At 39.0% G+C, this 14477-nt stretch overlaps 1 protein-coding gene across 8 annotated transcripts in view; it reads left to right on the top strand.

Annotated features, from left to right (window-relative positions):
* PDE7B (phosphodiesterase 7B) overlaps window positions 1–14477 on the top strand; it is a 167755-nt gene that overhangs the window by 122197 nt on the left and 31081 nt on the right. For 6 of the 8 annotated variants that reach the window (XM_085576732.1, XM_085576731.1, XM_077782134.2 and 3 more), the window contains one exon: window positions 8229–8312. The exons of the other annotated variants lie outside the window; for them this stretch is intronic. In XM_085576732.1, the coding sequence (XP_085432858.1) occupies window positions 8229–8312 (84 nt within the window). The remainder of the gene's footprint in view (window positions 1–8228; window positions 8313–14477) is intronic. 8 annotated transcript variants of the gene reach the window in all.

Here is a 14477-nt window from a genome sequence, read left to right as displayed (position 1 = left end):
AAATCCATACGATAAAATAAGATGCAGATATTTGAAAGAATTCAGTTTGAAGTCACAATACATAGGCAAATACAAAAGGGTCTCTGAAACAGAGTGTCTGTATCTAGAATGCTATTACAGTTAAGAAAATGTAATTTATATTCAGGATAACAGGGTTTTGATGTGTTCATGAGAGAAGAAAATCCTCATCTTTGGGGAATGACAACAGAAATAGCTTCACCTATTGCACTCTGCATAAAGATCTAAATTCTATACCTCTTTTTGTCATTGGTCTTACAAAAAGCAGATTTTTTTTTTCTACAAAATGAAAGCCTAATGACTTGGAATTGGCAGTGTAGATGTGTTAGAAGTTTGTTATTAAATACATGTTTATTTCAGTAGTTGAGAACCTTGCTGAAGACTAGAATCACAAAATTTCAAATTGAATAAGTAATAATGTTCTTTTATTTATGCTGTAATTTATTTGGGAGAGGGATGGGAGTAGCATGACAGTAGGATTTTATGTTCAAAGTTGCCATGGTAATGCAACCTACTACCTGTTGCGAAGACTATGCTGTAGATGTTATTACTTTTATTACAGCTCTTTATCCTTTAGTTTTTAAGGTGTTTGTTACAATTCAATTTCATTTTTAGGAAAACCAGTAAGTTTTGCCGCTTGCCAGGAGGACTCTACAGTAATAGCAGTGATAGCAATGCGAGAACCTGATTCTGCTGACTCCTGGCTCCTGTCCTCTAAATGCAGAGATATTTACAAACTATCAAACCATATAGGAAGACAAGATTATCAAGAGAGTTCAGTGCCCTGTCTATATTAATAACCACTTTTTCTGTAAAGTCAGTGATCAGTATTTGGAGACAGAAATGCCCCACCAATAACACCATACAAAACATACAAACAGGTGGTTTTCTAGCATTAGAACCTGGAGGATCCTGTCTGCTTCAGAGTGTCCCAGGATCTCTGTTACTGTGCCAACCCTGCTGAGCAGCAGCACTATGATAAGCCTGAAGTCAGCCAGAGTGCTTCCATTTGGGATCCTAGCTGTGAGACTCTCAAGATACCATCAGCCCCTCTACATAGTAGATGGCTGGCTCAGCATTACAGTGCACAGAAAATATTTATCAAAGTCAAGATGGTTGTCTGAACCATGCTTTTTAAGTATGGAGATGGTGATAGAATGACTTCTGTCTTCGGCATTTAAAATGCTGTATTTATACAACATTCTCTCTTGTTGGATTCTTTTTTCAAGACCTGTCTCCTGGTTTTAGTTCAATAACTCCCTATCCTTTCCTGCTGGATAACAATTATCTATCTTTTTATCTGCATGTGAAAGCCATTGGTTGAATTTTGCAAAATTTGTACTGACAAGCTCCTTCCTATATCTGAATCTCTCATGTCTTCAAAAAGAAAAGTTCCTAATTAAGCAGTCTGTGCAAATTGCCCATTCTTATGCTCTGCTCTGTCTTCGTGTCCAGTCGTTTAGGACTTTATGTAAGCTTTCATATAAACTTTTAAATTTTGTCTAGAAAATACCAAAAGTTAAGTAGATATCATGAAGTAGGATCAAAGAGATAAGTTACTGTTTTATCCAGAGCAGTACTCTGATGGCTGTTGCGTCACAAGTGCTGTTTTTTGTTTAACTGAGCTGTGGGCTAATATTACACTGTATGAGTGTACACTGTGCGTACATATGTGTTTTGATGTGTTCATTAATGTGAACGAAAGGCGCATGTATGTGTTTTGTTTGTTAACAAATAGTCACAGGGATAATCACAGTGGAAGGCATACTCACAGCTAAGGGGTTTGGTGTGGTCTCAGTTTTCTCAACACAATCCTCAAGGATGAGGTCTTGGATTCTTCCCTCCCATGCACTGCTTGTATTTGTGGCACCTAATTTAGGAAAAGAAGGGTCTTAGACTCCATCTGCATCAGTCGGAAACATTTTGGGTCTTTGAACATCTCTTTAATCATTAGTCACTGGGCGGAGGCGCCTACTTCTCTCCACTCATTTAGTCCTTTGAGTGTGTGAAATACGTTTGACCTTAAGGCAATAATTCGTAGCCCATTATCAAGTTCAAAAACAAGTGAAAGAATTGCCAGTGCAATATAATACATTGATGTTTTGGAAACCTACCTTTGTTAGCTCATGCAGTGGAGGGCCACTGTCTGTCCAGTCGACTCTAGCCACTTTTTCAGTCAGATGTTAGTGTTGCAGGCTCTACATCTGCTGCTGCAAGAACAGACAGGTCTGTGAAGGGGGAAATGTGGGTTCTGCTTCAATATCTGAGTTTCTGATAACTGCTTTTATCTGGTTCTCGATGGCAGTTTTCTCATCCTCTTGGTTTTCACTTGTCTGCAAGAATTTTTTCCAAAGTCTGCATGTTGTTAAGAGCTGTGCCTCAAGATGTGTCAGTTCAGTCTTCTCACCAGTCAGTGGTGTCATATGGTATGGTTAAAGAGAGGATTTCTAGAGTGTCAAAGACTCATTTATCTCGTTCATTTGTCTGAATGGACAGCTGTTAAAGGTATGCCTGTGGATCCTCGGGTCTTCCTCTGTATCCAGGTAAGACATACCAGGAGAATTCCAGCACTGAGAAGGGTTTTATGAACAGATAGTCAGCTGCTCTTTCTTGCATTTTACTGATTTGCACAGGCAGAGGTGGTAGTACTGTTTGGGAGGTTAAGATACAGCTGTGGTGTGGATTTTGGTGAGTAAAAGAAGGGCAGAAATTAGAGCTGGCAGGTACAGTAAAGCAGTCCCAGTAGTTCTTGTTGAACATAAGAGCCACCATGCATTTCAAAATACTAAGAAAACAGAACATGGGTGAAATGTCTCATCTGCAGCTGGAAAAGGAATCTTCAATAGCTGAATGTCAAGTAAATCACTGGGAATAAATTAATAAAAATAATTCATTCACACAGTAGGACCACTACTAGGGAAATTAAGTAATTTTCTGTGTAAAAAAAAATTTACAAAACTGAATTACAATTTCTATATCATTATTTTATCCTCCTTTTTAAAAAGGGAGTACCACCAATTACTTTCCTTTGAAACAAAACTACAGAATGCATTCAATCAAATCAATACATATGAGCTCATCAGGACTACTAGCAGAAATAGTAGAACCATGCAGCATACAGCATTGAAAAACATACATTTTGGAATGTTTTCATGCTTAAAAATTCAGTGCTTACAAATGAATGAAGTGAGGTGGCTGCTCCAGTTTCTCCTGCTCCAAAGGGGAGTCGTCCTGAGTCTGTAAGCCTTAAATCAGTCTCTTTTTATCTGTTCAGAGGAAATGGTTTTGTTCAGAAGATCTGATGCACATGAGAAATCTTTATAAAATGCCTTTGACAAACAAGAATTTACAGTAACACTTTTAGCACTAATACAACAGAATGAAAAGAATCCAAACCAGCATGAATCACCACAAACAAGCATTAGATCTCTTCAAATAAAAATATAATTCCAGTAATTCTGGTACTCACTTCTAATGTAGCTTTTCATTTGAGTTTGCTGCTTTTACAGAGCAACACTTCTCTCTTTTAGAAACCTTCCCAGTAAAACCAGATTGATGCTTAAAACATCATCAAGCCCTCTACCTTCAGGTCAAAAATCCCAAGCCTGTTCATAACTGAAATAGTGGAGGAGCCATGGGCTCCATGGAGTCCACAAGAGGCCTTACTACTGCTGCTTGGTTTTCCATGAAAAGTCGTCAGCCACTGCAGTATGTACCCTGAACAGTCAACTTAAGAAATACTGGAATGTAGATTGTAAGAAAGCTTGACTGGAATAAATACTTGTAACCTCTTGTGAATTTGCTGTGGTATTCCCAATTTACCACATGGAGCTATGTACTAAATAGAATCAATAATACAGTGGTTGGCCCTAACTTCTGCTGGATGAAGCTACTCTGTTGTTTTGTCACAGCTATGGCCCTGTTTTCTCTCCCAATTTGTTGTGCTTGCTCAGTGAAATTGAATCACACGCTGTTTCAGGCAAGTCTTGGAGAAGTTGTTTTCCTCGGTGCAGATGGTTCTTTCCTCCAGATGTGAAAGGCAGTTAAGAGCTGCCTCATTTTTTTCTTAACCCTTCTGAACCATTTTGAAGTGTCCTTGATGCTATGGCTGCAGTAGTGCCGTGGTTCTTGCCCTATAGCTGTTTTTCTTATGCATATCAGTCACAGTTTATATAGGTTGCTTCGGTTTATTTAGTTTGTGCTCTTGCCTGTTTTAACAAGGACAAAGTAATATTCAAGAGCACAGCAGCTCCTGGGAGATGTCCCTGCTGGAAGCTCTTGTAGCAGTTTGGCACCAGTGAGGGTGCAGCCCCTGGTGTTGGCAGCTGCAGATGTTCCAGTTTTGCATCTTCAGCCCAAAGCAGTCGAGGAGAACCTGTACCCTGACCATTTCCCTTCACCCTGCTTGTTTCATTTGGGAACACAATTTCCTGCCTTGCTTCCATAGAATTCCTTCCTTTCACTCTAAAAAGGATTATTTATTTAAAACTCCTAATTGCATAAATTGTCAGAATGACTGCTTAGCTTGATTTTTAAGATGGAGACAGAGAGATGTAAAGGTCTGGTGGACTGATGAAAGTCAGCATCAAATTCATCTGCCAAAACAAAAAAATAACATTGAATGTGTTGCTATGAATGTTCCTTGCCTCTTGGAAATTAATGTGATAAGTTGCATATCTGGTGTAATCCCTGTTCTTAGTCTCTCTGTTGAGTGTAGTTAGATGTAATTAAAATTAATAGGGAAGAATATAAATATTTTCCAAATATGTGAGCCAAGAAAAAATGGAGGAAGGGGAGGTGTGGTAGTTTTAGCCCACCACCACTTCCTAACTAATCTTTCTCTAATGATGTAGAGAGAGACTAGGTGGCACCTGATGAAGTATTTTGAAATAACAGATTCATGAGGTAGAGCAACTCGATAACATCTTTGACTCATCAGAAACTTGCCTTCCCTCAGGATAAAGTTAATAATCATATAAGAATATAAAGATTTTAGTGGCTTTTCCTAAGTCAGCAGGGATACAGATTTATTCTGCGTACAGGATCCTGTAGTGCTAGAGACACCCAAAATTACATCAGCTGTAAAAAAATGTAAAGTTATACAAATAACCAATTGGAATCATCACTAATTTTTCATGACTTCCATTCCTGGGGTTTGCTAGTTCAGTAAAACTCATTCACATTTCTTACTAATTGCATCGATAACTCCATTGTTTTTCCTCTGTTTGCTGAAATTACTTGGAATAGTGTTCATAAGCATCTTATTTGGCTAGTCTGTAGTTCTATATGAGACAGCAGTACTGTGGGAGGAAGCTGGGCTACTGGGAACATCCAGGCATCTGGGCCACAGAGCAGTTGGGACAGAAGAGGTGACAGCAGCAGTGAACTGGATTTAAAATAGCTGTTGCTGTTAATACCTGGTATCTCCCATCATTGTGTTATCCTCAAGTATCAGTAGTGCTCTCCTGTGTCAAGATCATCAAGAAAAATTGTTTAGGACCATTCCCAGCATGAGTTTTCTAAATATCATGGAGATTATTGAGTAACTGTTCCCAAGCAAAAGTTTCCTTTCAGTCCACTGTGTTATCTTCTTATGTTTAGTCTTCAGTTCTTGTACTCATCTCTTGCCTTCTCTTGTATGTTTAACAAGATCCATATTGTTGAATTGCTCTACAGTATTGTTTTCTTTTCCTTTTGTCTAACAGTTAGTTATTTTATTTGAGGTAATTAAGTATCTTGTATGGTCTACTTTTGGTAAGCCCACCTTTTGTTTTCTTCCGTGTTACAGTTGCCTACCTTCCTTTAGTGGTCTCTTCCTCAAAATTTGGGTTCACACTATTGTAAGCAATCCTTTTGATACATGACTATATTATTTTCTTTTTCTCTAGTACTGTGGTACCTCCTCTGATTTGTTGGATGTATTATTTCATGCCTAGAAAAAAATATCAGTCTTGCTGGTTTTATAGTATCATATGCTTTGGGTGTTTTTTCAGATTTTTGGAGTCTGGATTTCTCCTTTTTTTGTTTTTAATGTCTCTTCTGATACAGTCACAAGTGACATGTTTATCAGTGTGTAATGCAGGGGATAACTTGCAGATTCCTGTTAATTCATTGGTGCCTGCAGAAAAACATAAGCGTTGGTCAAGGCATGCTCTGAATTCACACCCGTTCTTAATTTGCTGATGCCTGGATTAGTAGCAGGCTCAAGCCTGCCTGATTTTTTTGAGTTTATATAATGTGTACCATGTGCTTGCCATTCTTACTCTTTCTGCACACGTGAGCCAATCTGATGGGGTTACCTGTGGCAGAGAGCAATGCTTTTAAGTCTGGATGCTGCTCCATGGGCTCTGGCTTGTGAGTGCTGATGAATTTTGTGTCGGTGTTTTACAAACTCTCCAGCTATTTGCTCCACCCTTCTACTCTTTAATGCAAGGATCGCGGGGGATGGGTTCTTGTGCCTTCATTGCCACAATTACATTGCGTGTAATTTTAAGCTGCTGATGAAGGTAGACCCACGGCATTATTACCATACCTTTGAAGTGGAACAGCTGAAGAGCAGGTAGAGGTTTGCACCTCCTGCCCCTGCTATCAGAAGGGGTAAGTGGGGCAACAGCAGCTTGAGTTGTTTTGGACTGGTTCCTTACAGAGGTTGGCAAGCCGGAGCCGAGAACAGGGAACATGTGTTCTGTCTCTGGGAACAAAAAAGCAAAGTGAAAGTAAGGGTGAGAGAACCTAGATTTATATTTATAATTAAAAGTGACTGTGTTTGAAATATTCTTAATTTGCATGCACTCTCTTGTGTCTTTCGTATCTCTAAGGACCCCTAGAGGGCACGGAAGTTTTTCTCCACCTCAGATATTTAACTTAATAATTCTATTTGGCTTTATTCCCTTAAACATAATTGTAAGCACATTTTAAGTGAACATAGATAGAAAAAAAAATAACAGCATTTAACTAGGTCCTTCTTTATTCTACAAGGTGTTTTCTTGTTTTTAAACACAAACAGTAGAAACTAATATTAGCAGCCAAATTCTTAAATTATTGTTTAGGTTAGTCGGATGCTATATTTGTATCCCAGAGGAAATGCAATTCAAACTAACTAGAAATTCATACTTCATTACAAACTTTATTAGGGCTACAGTGTGAGCTGTGTAGGGATGGGCAGTGGGTATGCTTTCAACACTGTGGTCTCTGTTTCTGTAGAAGAGGAATTAGTATGGTGAAGAACTAGAGTACTCTAACTAGAACCTCAAGGTCTCCAAAATTCATCTTATGTAAGAATTTTTAATATTTAGGTCTTGTTGATTGCCAGTAAAGGAACAATTACATTTCACTACAAGATACTTAAAATTAGGGAAACATAAAAATGACTTATGCTTCCCCACTAGTTCCTGTCTACTTGGAGAGAGGTTTTGTAACTCTTATATATCCTGGGGAGCATTTTTCTCCTTAAATTAGTTTTGCCTATTTCATCAATATCACATGGTAAGTCGGGAACTAGTATTTGTGAATTGCACAGCAATACACAATATTAATTCTGAGTATAGTGTTGGCACTTCATCACCTTTAAATATACATACTAACACTCCAGAGTAATGCTTATCTGAGAACATCAGGTTTTCACTGACATGAAACAGCTGCAGTGTTTGAGGAGAAGGCTTGAATTTTCCAGAGTGCTCAAAGAGCAGAAAGTAAAACAAAAACAAACAAACATACAAACCAACCACCTAAGTGCAAAAACATCTTTGTACTTTTTGAGGGGGATTTTTTCATCAGCTGATGGTTTTGAGACCAGTCACACAACTGTGGAGGTCCATTGGATTGTGAGCCTAGTGCAGATTGGGACCTTTGTATGTGAAACCATGACAGTCAGAGTCCTACCTGTTCTTGCTTGAGAAAAAAAAAGGTAGATGTGTGCACTTTTTGTGAAGCAATGTCTCCTTGCATAGCAAGAAGTTGTTCAATAGGATATTGTTGTTTAATCTCAGCCAGCAATGAAGCGTTTTTGTGTCTTTGTTCTGATAAGAGGATCAGCTGTACTGCTTTTCCCAATTACCGAGGGATGTCGTGGGAGATGATTTTTTGGACCTTAGTTTTCCCACTGGAGGAGTGTAATGTCGTCACTTTGTATTAAAAAATAGACTTAGATCAAAACAGCAGAGAAAGGCAGCTGCCCCTTCTAATGTCTCGGGGGATTTTGTGTTTTGCAGGAGATGCACGGGTGAGAGGTCAGACAGGGGTTGTCTCCGAGCGCCGCGGCTCCTACCCATTTATAGACTTCCGTCTTCTTAACAGTAAGTGCAACTCTTCCTTCAGGTCTGTATTTAAATGGAAACAAATAAAAATCTCTATTGAAAGTGTATGAACCAAACTATCTCATCCCATATGTATCTGCAGCTCAGCTGTCTTCACACAGTCAGCATTAATTCCATTATTTCCACTCAGTGTCTGGCTGTGAAATGCTGTGATTGTGTGAGTAGCCCATAATGCTCAGTCTGTCAAATGTAAATACAGTAGGGCCATGGGGTGTGCTAAGGAAGGAGCAGGGGCAGTTCAGAATTAAAGAGATAAACCTCTGTGTCCTTTAGCCTCTTAGACAACAGTTGGAACAGATTTATGTGAAGCTGTTATCCGGTCATATAGAATTGGCACAGAAGGAGAGCATGTGACAGCACTGACCAGTGGTTTACAATAACATTAATTTTTCCAACAGTTAGAAAAGCCCCATGGAGTCTTCTCATTGACGTCAATGGATTTTGGGTCAGGCCAGCAGTGAACATCTGTTAAAAATAATCTTAACCTCATTTTGATTGAAGTTATTTTGCCACTGTTGTAAATAAAGGACAGCAAATCTAAAGAGAAAAAAACAAATTGAGACCATGTTGTTTTTTTTTTTTTTTCACCTGATGGACTCTCTATACTGATGCAAACTCATTAGTGGGTGTGTAGAAAATAAAATAAGAAGAGCCACTTAGTTTTGGGCCCTGTAGCACTCAGCCTGGGTGCTGTGTAAACTTCAGTGTTCAAACACAGGCAGATCTCAATGTGTCCTTGTGTACTGCGCAAACAACCTTTGAAAAAAGTGTTATTCACTGTCTTCATCGAAACAGACTGGAACTCCAACATTTGCAGTGCTGACTCTGTTATGCTTCTAGTGATTGTTCTTTTCATCAAAGAGCAGTTCAAACCAAAGTTTGAATTCTCCTTTTTGTACCTCCTTGTCTGGGTGCCTGGGGAAGGGAGGAGGAAGCGGGGAGGGAAGAGAGCGGGGAGGAAGCAAAGCAAAGCAGAAGGGCTGGCTGGGAGTCAGCAATGAAGAGGAGCTGGGGAGGGGAGGGCATGGGCTCTGATGGGCTGCATTCACCCACTCTGGCAGAGTTACTGCCACCCAGCAACGTGCTGCTATCACTCTTGCTATTAAAGATATTTTCTGGGTTGAAAGTCCATCAGAGAGCTTGCTATGGCTAAGGTGGAAAGACAAAGGGTAAGATGGGTCCATCAGTTTTCCCAGGACAAAGGGAATAACTTACTGGTTGAGCAGAGTTTGGAGGACAGTTTAGTTCTGACTTGCCAATGAAAAGCATGAAGAAAAATCAGGTGTAGGGTAGCTAGAAATAGTATTGGTGATGCATGCCTTTATAAAGACCGAGAGAAAATAAAGCACTTTTCATTCATGAAGTAGAAGTGGATATATATTCATATTCAAATATGACTGATGACTAATAAATTAATTATTTCTTTTTTGTTTTGAATACATACACATTATATAAAATTCAGTTTCTTTTAAACTTTTCAGTTTTCAGTTCCTTTACCCATGGAGAAGGAAGAACACAAGAATGGTTTCAGGATCTTTTTCTGGTGTAATAATTTTTTCCTGGTGATAGGGCTTTCACTTCTAACCCCTGTAGATGAGTCCTGCCATCCTCCAGATCCTGCCACTTTCTGGGAAATGCTGGTGCTGTCCGTGGGCTGTGCAGCAAGACATCCATGGCGAGGGATGCTCTGGTGAATACTCAGCCTTTAATCAGGCCTGGAGCAGGGCACTCCACATAGCTCTTCTAAATACCAATGCTGAACCTAAAAAGTGGTACCTCCTTGTGTTGTGTGCACCTTTAGTCCAACAGGGTGGGGCACCTGGGGGTTCTGTGCTCCCATGCTCTCTCTCACAGAGACCTCCAGCTTGCACTTTTTACCACTTTTCCATAAGCTGAAATAAGTCAGTATGGCTGGCTGATCATGATCTCTGTAAGGGAAAGCAGTGATCCTGATTTTAGATTCCCCATGGTTTTCAGGTTTTTATATATTTACCGTTTTCTCTCTAAAGAGTAATGTTGCCTTAATTTTTCGGTGCAAAATGAAGTGGGATTTCTAGGTACTTGACTACTGATTTTGTAGCTGGCAAGTGCACGCTGGGCCTGACTCACTTGGTGACCTACAAATAAATGTGTCAGAGCATGCAGATGTGTTTTGCCAGGAAATAAACAGGCTTTTGTAATACTTGTTTGTCTACATCTTTCTATTAAATCCATTTCTGCTGTGCAGAAGTAGCAGAAAACATGAGCACATAAGCAGCAAAAAACATGGTGCTGCACATCCTCGCAAAAAGAAGTATATATAAATGCCACTACTGCATACTTTATTGAAAAGTACCCAACTATTACTTGCAGTAATATTTTGTCACCATGTTGCATTTGTTTGGGGGCAGTAACTGGCAGGCAGCAACTGTATACTGAAGGATGTTAGAGTGAGGGAAGAGGCAGAGGAAATTTTATGGTAAATATCCTCAGAGGTCATAAACAAAAGCAGCATAAACATTACTCCCACTTCTCACTAACAAACTGGGCTTAAATAGCGACTGTTCCATCTCACATCTGAAATACTGTTCCAAATATCAGTACCAGCTTTGTTTTAAAGTAAGGGAAAACACTGAAGCTCATTCTGAAACAGTTGACATTTATTATGTAAAAAAAATACAGGACATTGATATTTAATGTCAGATTAAAGGTTACTTACATATAACTTTTTTTGCAGATTCAAATTAGTGGAGTTTTCCCTGCTTTGACTGTTATGGGTTAACACTGACTAGACCATATCTTTTGTTTTTTCAGGAGTCCTACAGTAAAAGTCGCTGTGTAACTTAAGACACCATGAAGTCTTGTTGGATAGGAAAACTTTGGATAGAAAATGGGATCTTCTGTAGCCCTAATCAAAGGCAACTGTTGGCTTCTTGCTTTTTGAGTCTGTGATGCCATCTACACATTCCTACAGTGTCTCTCTGCAGTATATAGAAAGTTAGTGTTCACCTTGTCTTTGCCAGGCTGTCAGGACCATGAGCATTTCTCAGAATCCTGTCTGGGAGAGATGGAGGGCCTTAGTGTCTTTCTCTGCCTAGTTGCAAGATTTTCTAGGCATAGTTGCACTGGTGGGTTTGAGGACTCTTAAGATAACTCTGGGATCCCAAACTGAGTGTAAAATACCGCTTTGTCACCAAGAAATCCTTGGTTCTGTTCTCTGAGGACTGAATGTTTGCCCCAGCCCCTAGAGTTAGTCCCACAGCTTTTGGAGACCCATGTGATCTACCAGGTTCTGTTCTGTGTGGATGGCAGCCAGTCAGAAGCTTGAGGAGATGCCATGTAGCAGCTCCTCCCCTGCAGAGGGAGGACTCCTAAAATAAGAGATACAAATTTTGCTGTAGGTTTATAGGAAGATAGGGTGACAGTTTTCTTGTATTAATTCCAAACAAAACCTAACAAATTTTAGGAAATTTTGAATCTGCACTGGTTGGCTCAAGCTTGAGACTGAACCTGGTGCAGGTCAAAATTGATGTTGGCAGCTAATTGACACTTCCGAATTTCAGTGAATTAAATGTATTTCAGTGTATTCACAGGAGAGAAAAGGAGTTAAACTGAGTATTTGCAGAGTAGTAATTTAGAATTCAAAACACTTCTGCAGTGAAAATTAATCCAATTTTCCTTCTAACAGAGTATATTTTGGATTTGAGGAATAAAGGAGCATAGCTATGGTAAGCAATAATTTAGTTCTCTGATTCACAAAGTTGCTCAGTGAGTCATTGAAGCAGATCCCACCAGTGACTAATACGCATTGATTTAAATGGATTTCATTATCTCATTATGAGGTTTTTTGGTGACTGTGACAGTACACTTCTTCATTGCCTTAACACAGAGTTTGAGGGAATTCCTTGTGATAAATCTGGATTTGTAGGTAAACATGCAGCAGTTAGCAAGAAGACCTCACCCTACTGCCATTATAATAAAACAAACATTTTGTTTTATTGCTAGGTTCAATCAAGTAGACTAACAAAATAACAGTTCACAGCTGTGATAAGTAACTTACTATTTACAAGTAAGCTTGTCAAGCAAGTCAGAAGATGAGGTTCTTAGTTCCCATCTTGTTTATGCTAAGCTTTTATCTGGATTAAACTTTGGCTTGCAAATGACAAAATTATTAGCCTTTAAGTGACTATATTTAATTCACTTCTTCAGTATGCACTTCAGTATTTATATATGTGACCTGCAAGTTGGAGTCTCTGTACCCAAATGTTGTTACCCAGAGAGATACCTGTTTTCTTACACCTTGCACAGCAGGAACACAGAGTGGGATCTGAGAATATGTAAAATGTCAAAACATGTCTATAGACATTCCTAAGGTATGTTTCTGTATTACTTAGGATCCTAAGAGATCTTAGGATCTCTTATCATCTTAGGATGCAGGCAGAAACTGAGTCCAAAAGAACCCCACCTGCTTTAAGCTTAGCCTGGCAAATTAATTTATTATAGATTATATGCTTCTAACTACAAATGGTGATAAATGGCAATATTAGGTAACATTCCATCTCTGTCCTTGATTTGTTGTCTGATCTGAGTCAAGCAAAATGCTCTAGTTTTCAGTTTGCTTGCAAATAAAGTGAATTCACATACTTTGCAGGCATGTGATGAATTAGGTATTGGTAGAAATAAAACATGTTGTCAGGATTAGTAAGGGAAGATACAAAGTCATGAAAATGTCTCCATCTCAAAGAACCAAAGTCTGCGGACATTTGAATCTGTGGTTTCTGCCTGTCTACAGAAGGGTCTATTGCAAAATTTACATTCATTTTTGGGTTTGAATTTTGAATACTCCAGGGCTTTCAGGTAGGGCCCATCTCCAGGGAAAATAAAATTTAACCACAGCCACCAACCCAAACCTGAACTATCAAGTAACCTGAACCCAATTGAGTGAGGTGAAAAAGAGTTTGGTTAAGCGCCTTGTTTTGTTGCCTTTGGCTAGAAAAAGAAGTGGGAGTGAGAGATGGCTTTTTAGATATTTCTGACCTAGGTTAAATTAGGACACTAAAAGTCTTGTGAGGAAGTTTCAAGGGCTGATTGGATTACTCAGAACCCAGCCCAGCCTGTGGAGATGAGTCCAAAGTTCCAGATGGTTTTTGAATTAGAAAGGGAGAGATGAGATCTGCATTATTTCCACATAATACCTCCCCTAGTTCCTCATGGATAAGCCCATCCAAAAGATACTCATCAACATCATTAAGGCTTCTTAATCCGGTTAGCTTGTTTGAATGGGATGAACATTTCCAGAACTGGTCAGCCTGTGGCCTTGCTATCAGCTACCTATTCAAGGAAGAGAATTTGGAATCCTCTTAATACTTCAGCACAGAGATTGTTGTCTTTTCCAGTAACCCCTCACTATATTAAAAAAAAAATCTTTCTATCATTGGAAATCTATCCAGTTCAGCCTTTTCATCAAATAATAGGAAGGGTTTTTTTTTTTGGAGGAAGAGTTTGCATTTTTGTATTTTTCTAAGTGATGCTATATGCAAAATTTAATAAGAGTTTGTTTGAAAAGTATAATCTACTTCCTGCCATTCATGCTTCTGGTTTAGCTTTAATGCCACATTTGCAGAAAAATGAAAGCCAGTATGTAAAACTGATAGATGCCCATGCCCTCATATGCTAACAAAATCTATCACTTTGGTTATGAATGCTTCAGGAGAACTCAAAGCAAACAAAAGCAAGCAAAACAAACAAAAAAATCTGCATGCACTTCACACACAAAGTCTTAGGGAACACTGGCCTGATTACACACATTTGTAACTTACTTTTTTAGTACAGACTTGGGATTCAGTTAACTGAAGATGTCCCTTTAAAAGCTGCCAAATTATGCGTGACCCATTCTGCCACCCCATATTCTTTTCCTTGATTAGAAAAGGGAAAGGATGTACTGAAGATAACACTGAGGATACATTCCAAATGATCAGAGGAAAAGAAAGAACAAGGAGAAGGAATCATTAAAATGATAAATGAAGGTTGGGTTTGCTGTTATTACAGGTTATGTTGGTTTTTTCTCAAAGGGAATGAAGGAGGTGGGGATGCTCTATTTCCTGTTGGAGAAACTGTAATCAGCTATAGAACATTCACAGTTTTAGGAAGAAAAAGGTCCTGACT

Source organism: Lonchura striata, chromosome 3 (assembly GCF_050655825.1).
Source record: "Lonchura striata isolate lonStrDom1 chromosome 3, ASM5065582v1, whole genome shotgun sequence".
NCBI classification, from domain to species: domain Eukaryota; kingdom Metazoa; phylum Chordata; class Aves; order Passeriformes; family Estrildidae; genus Lonchura; species Lonchura striata.
This window is presented reverse-complemented; position numbering and strand designations above follow the sequence as displayed.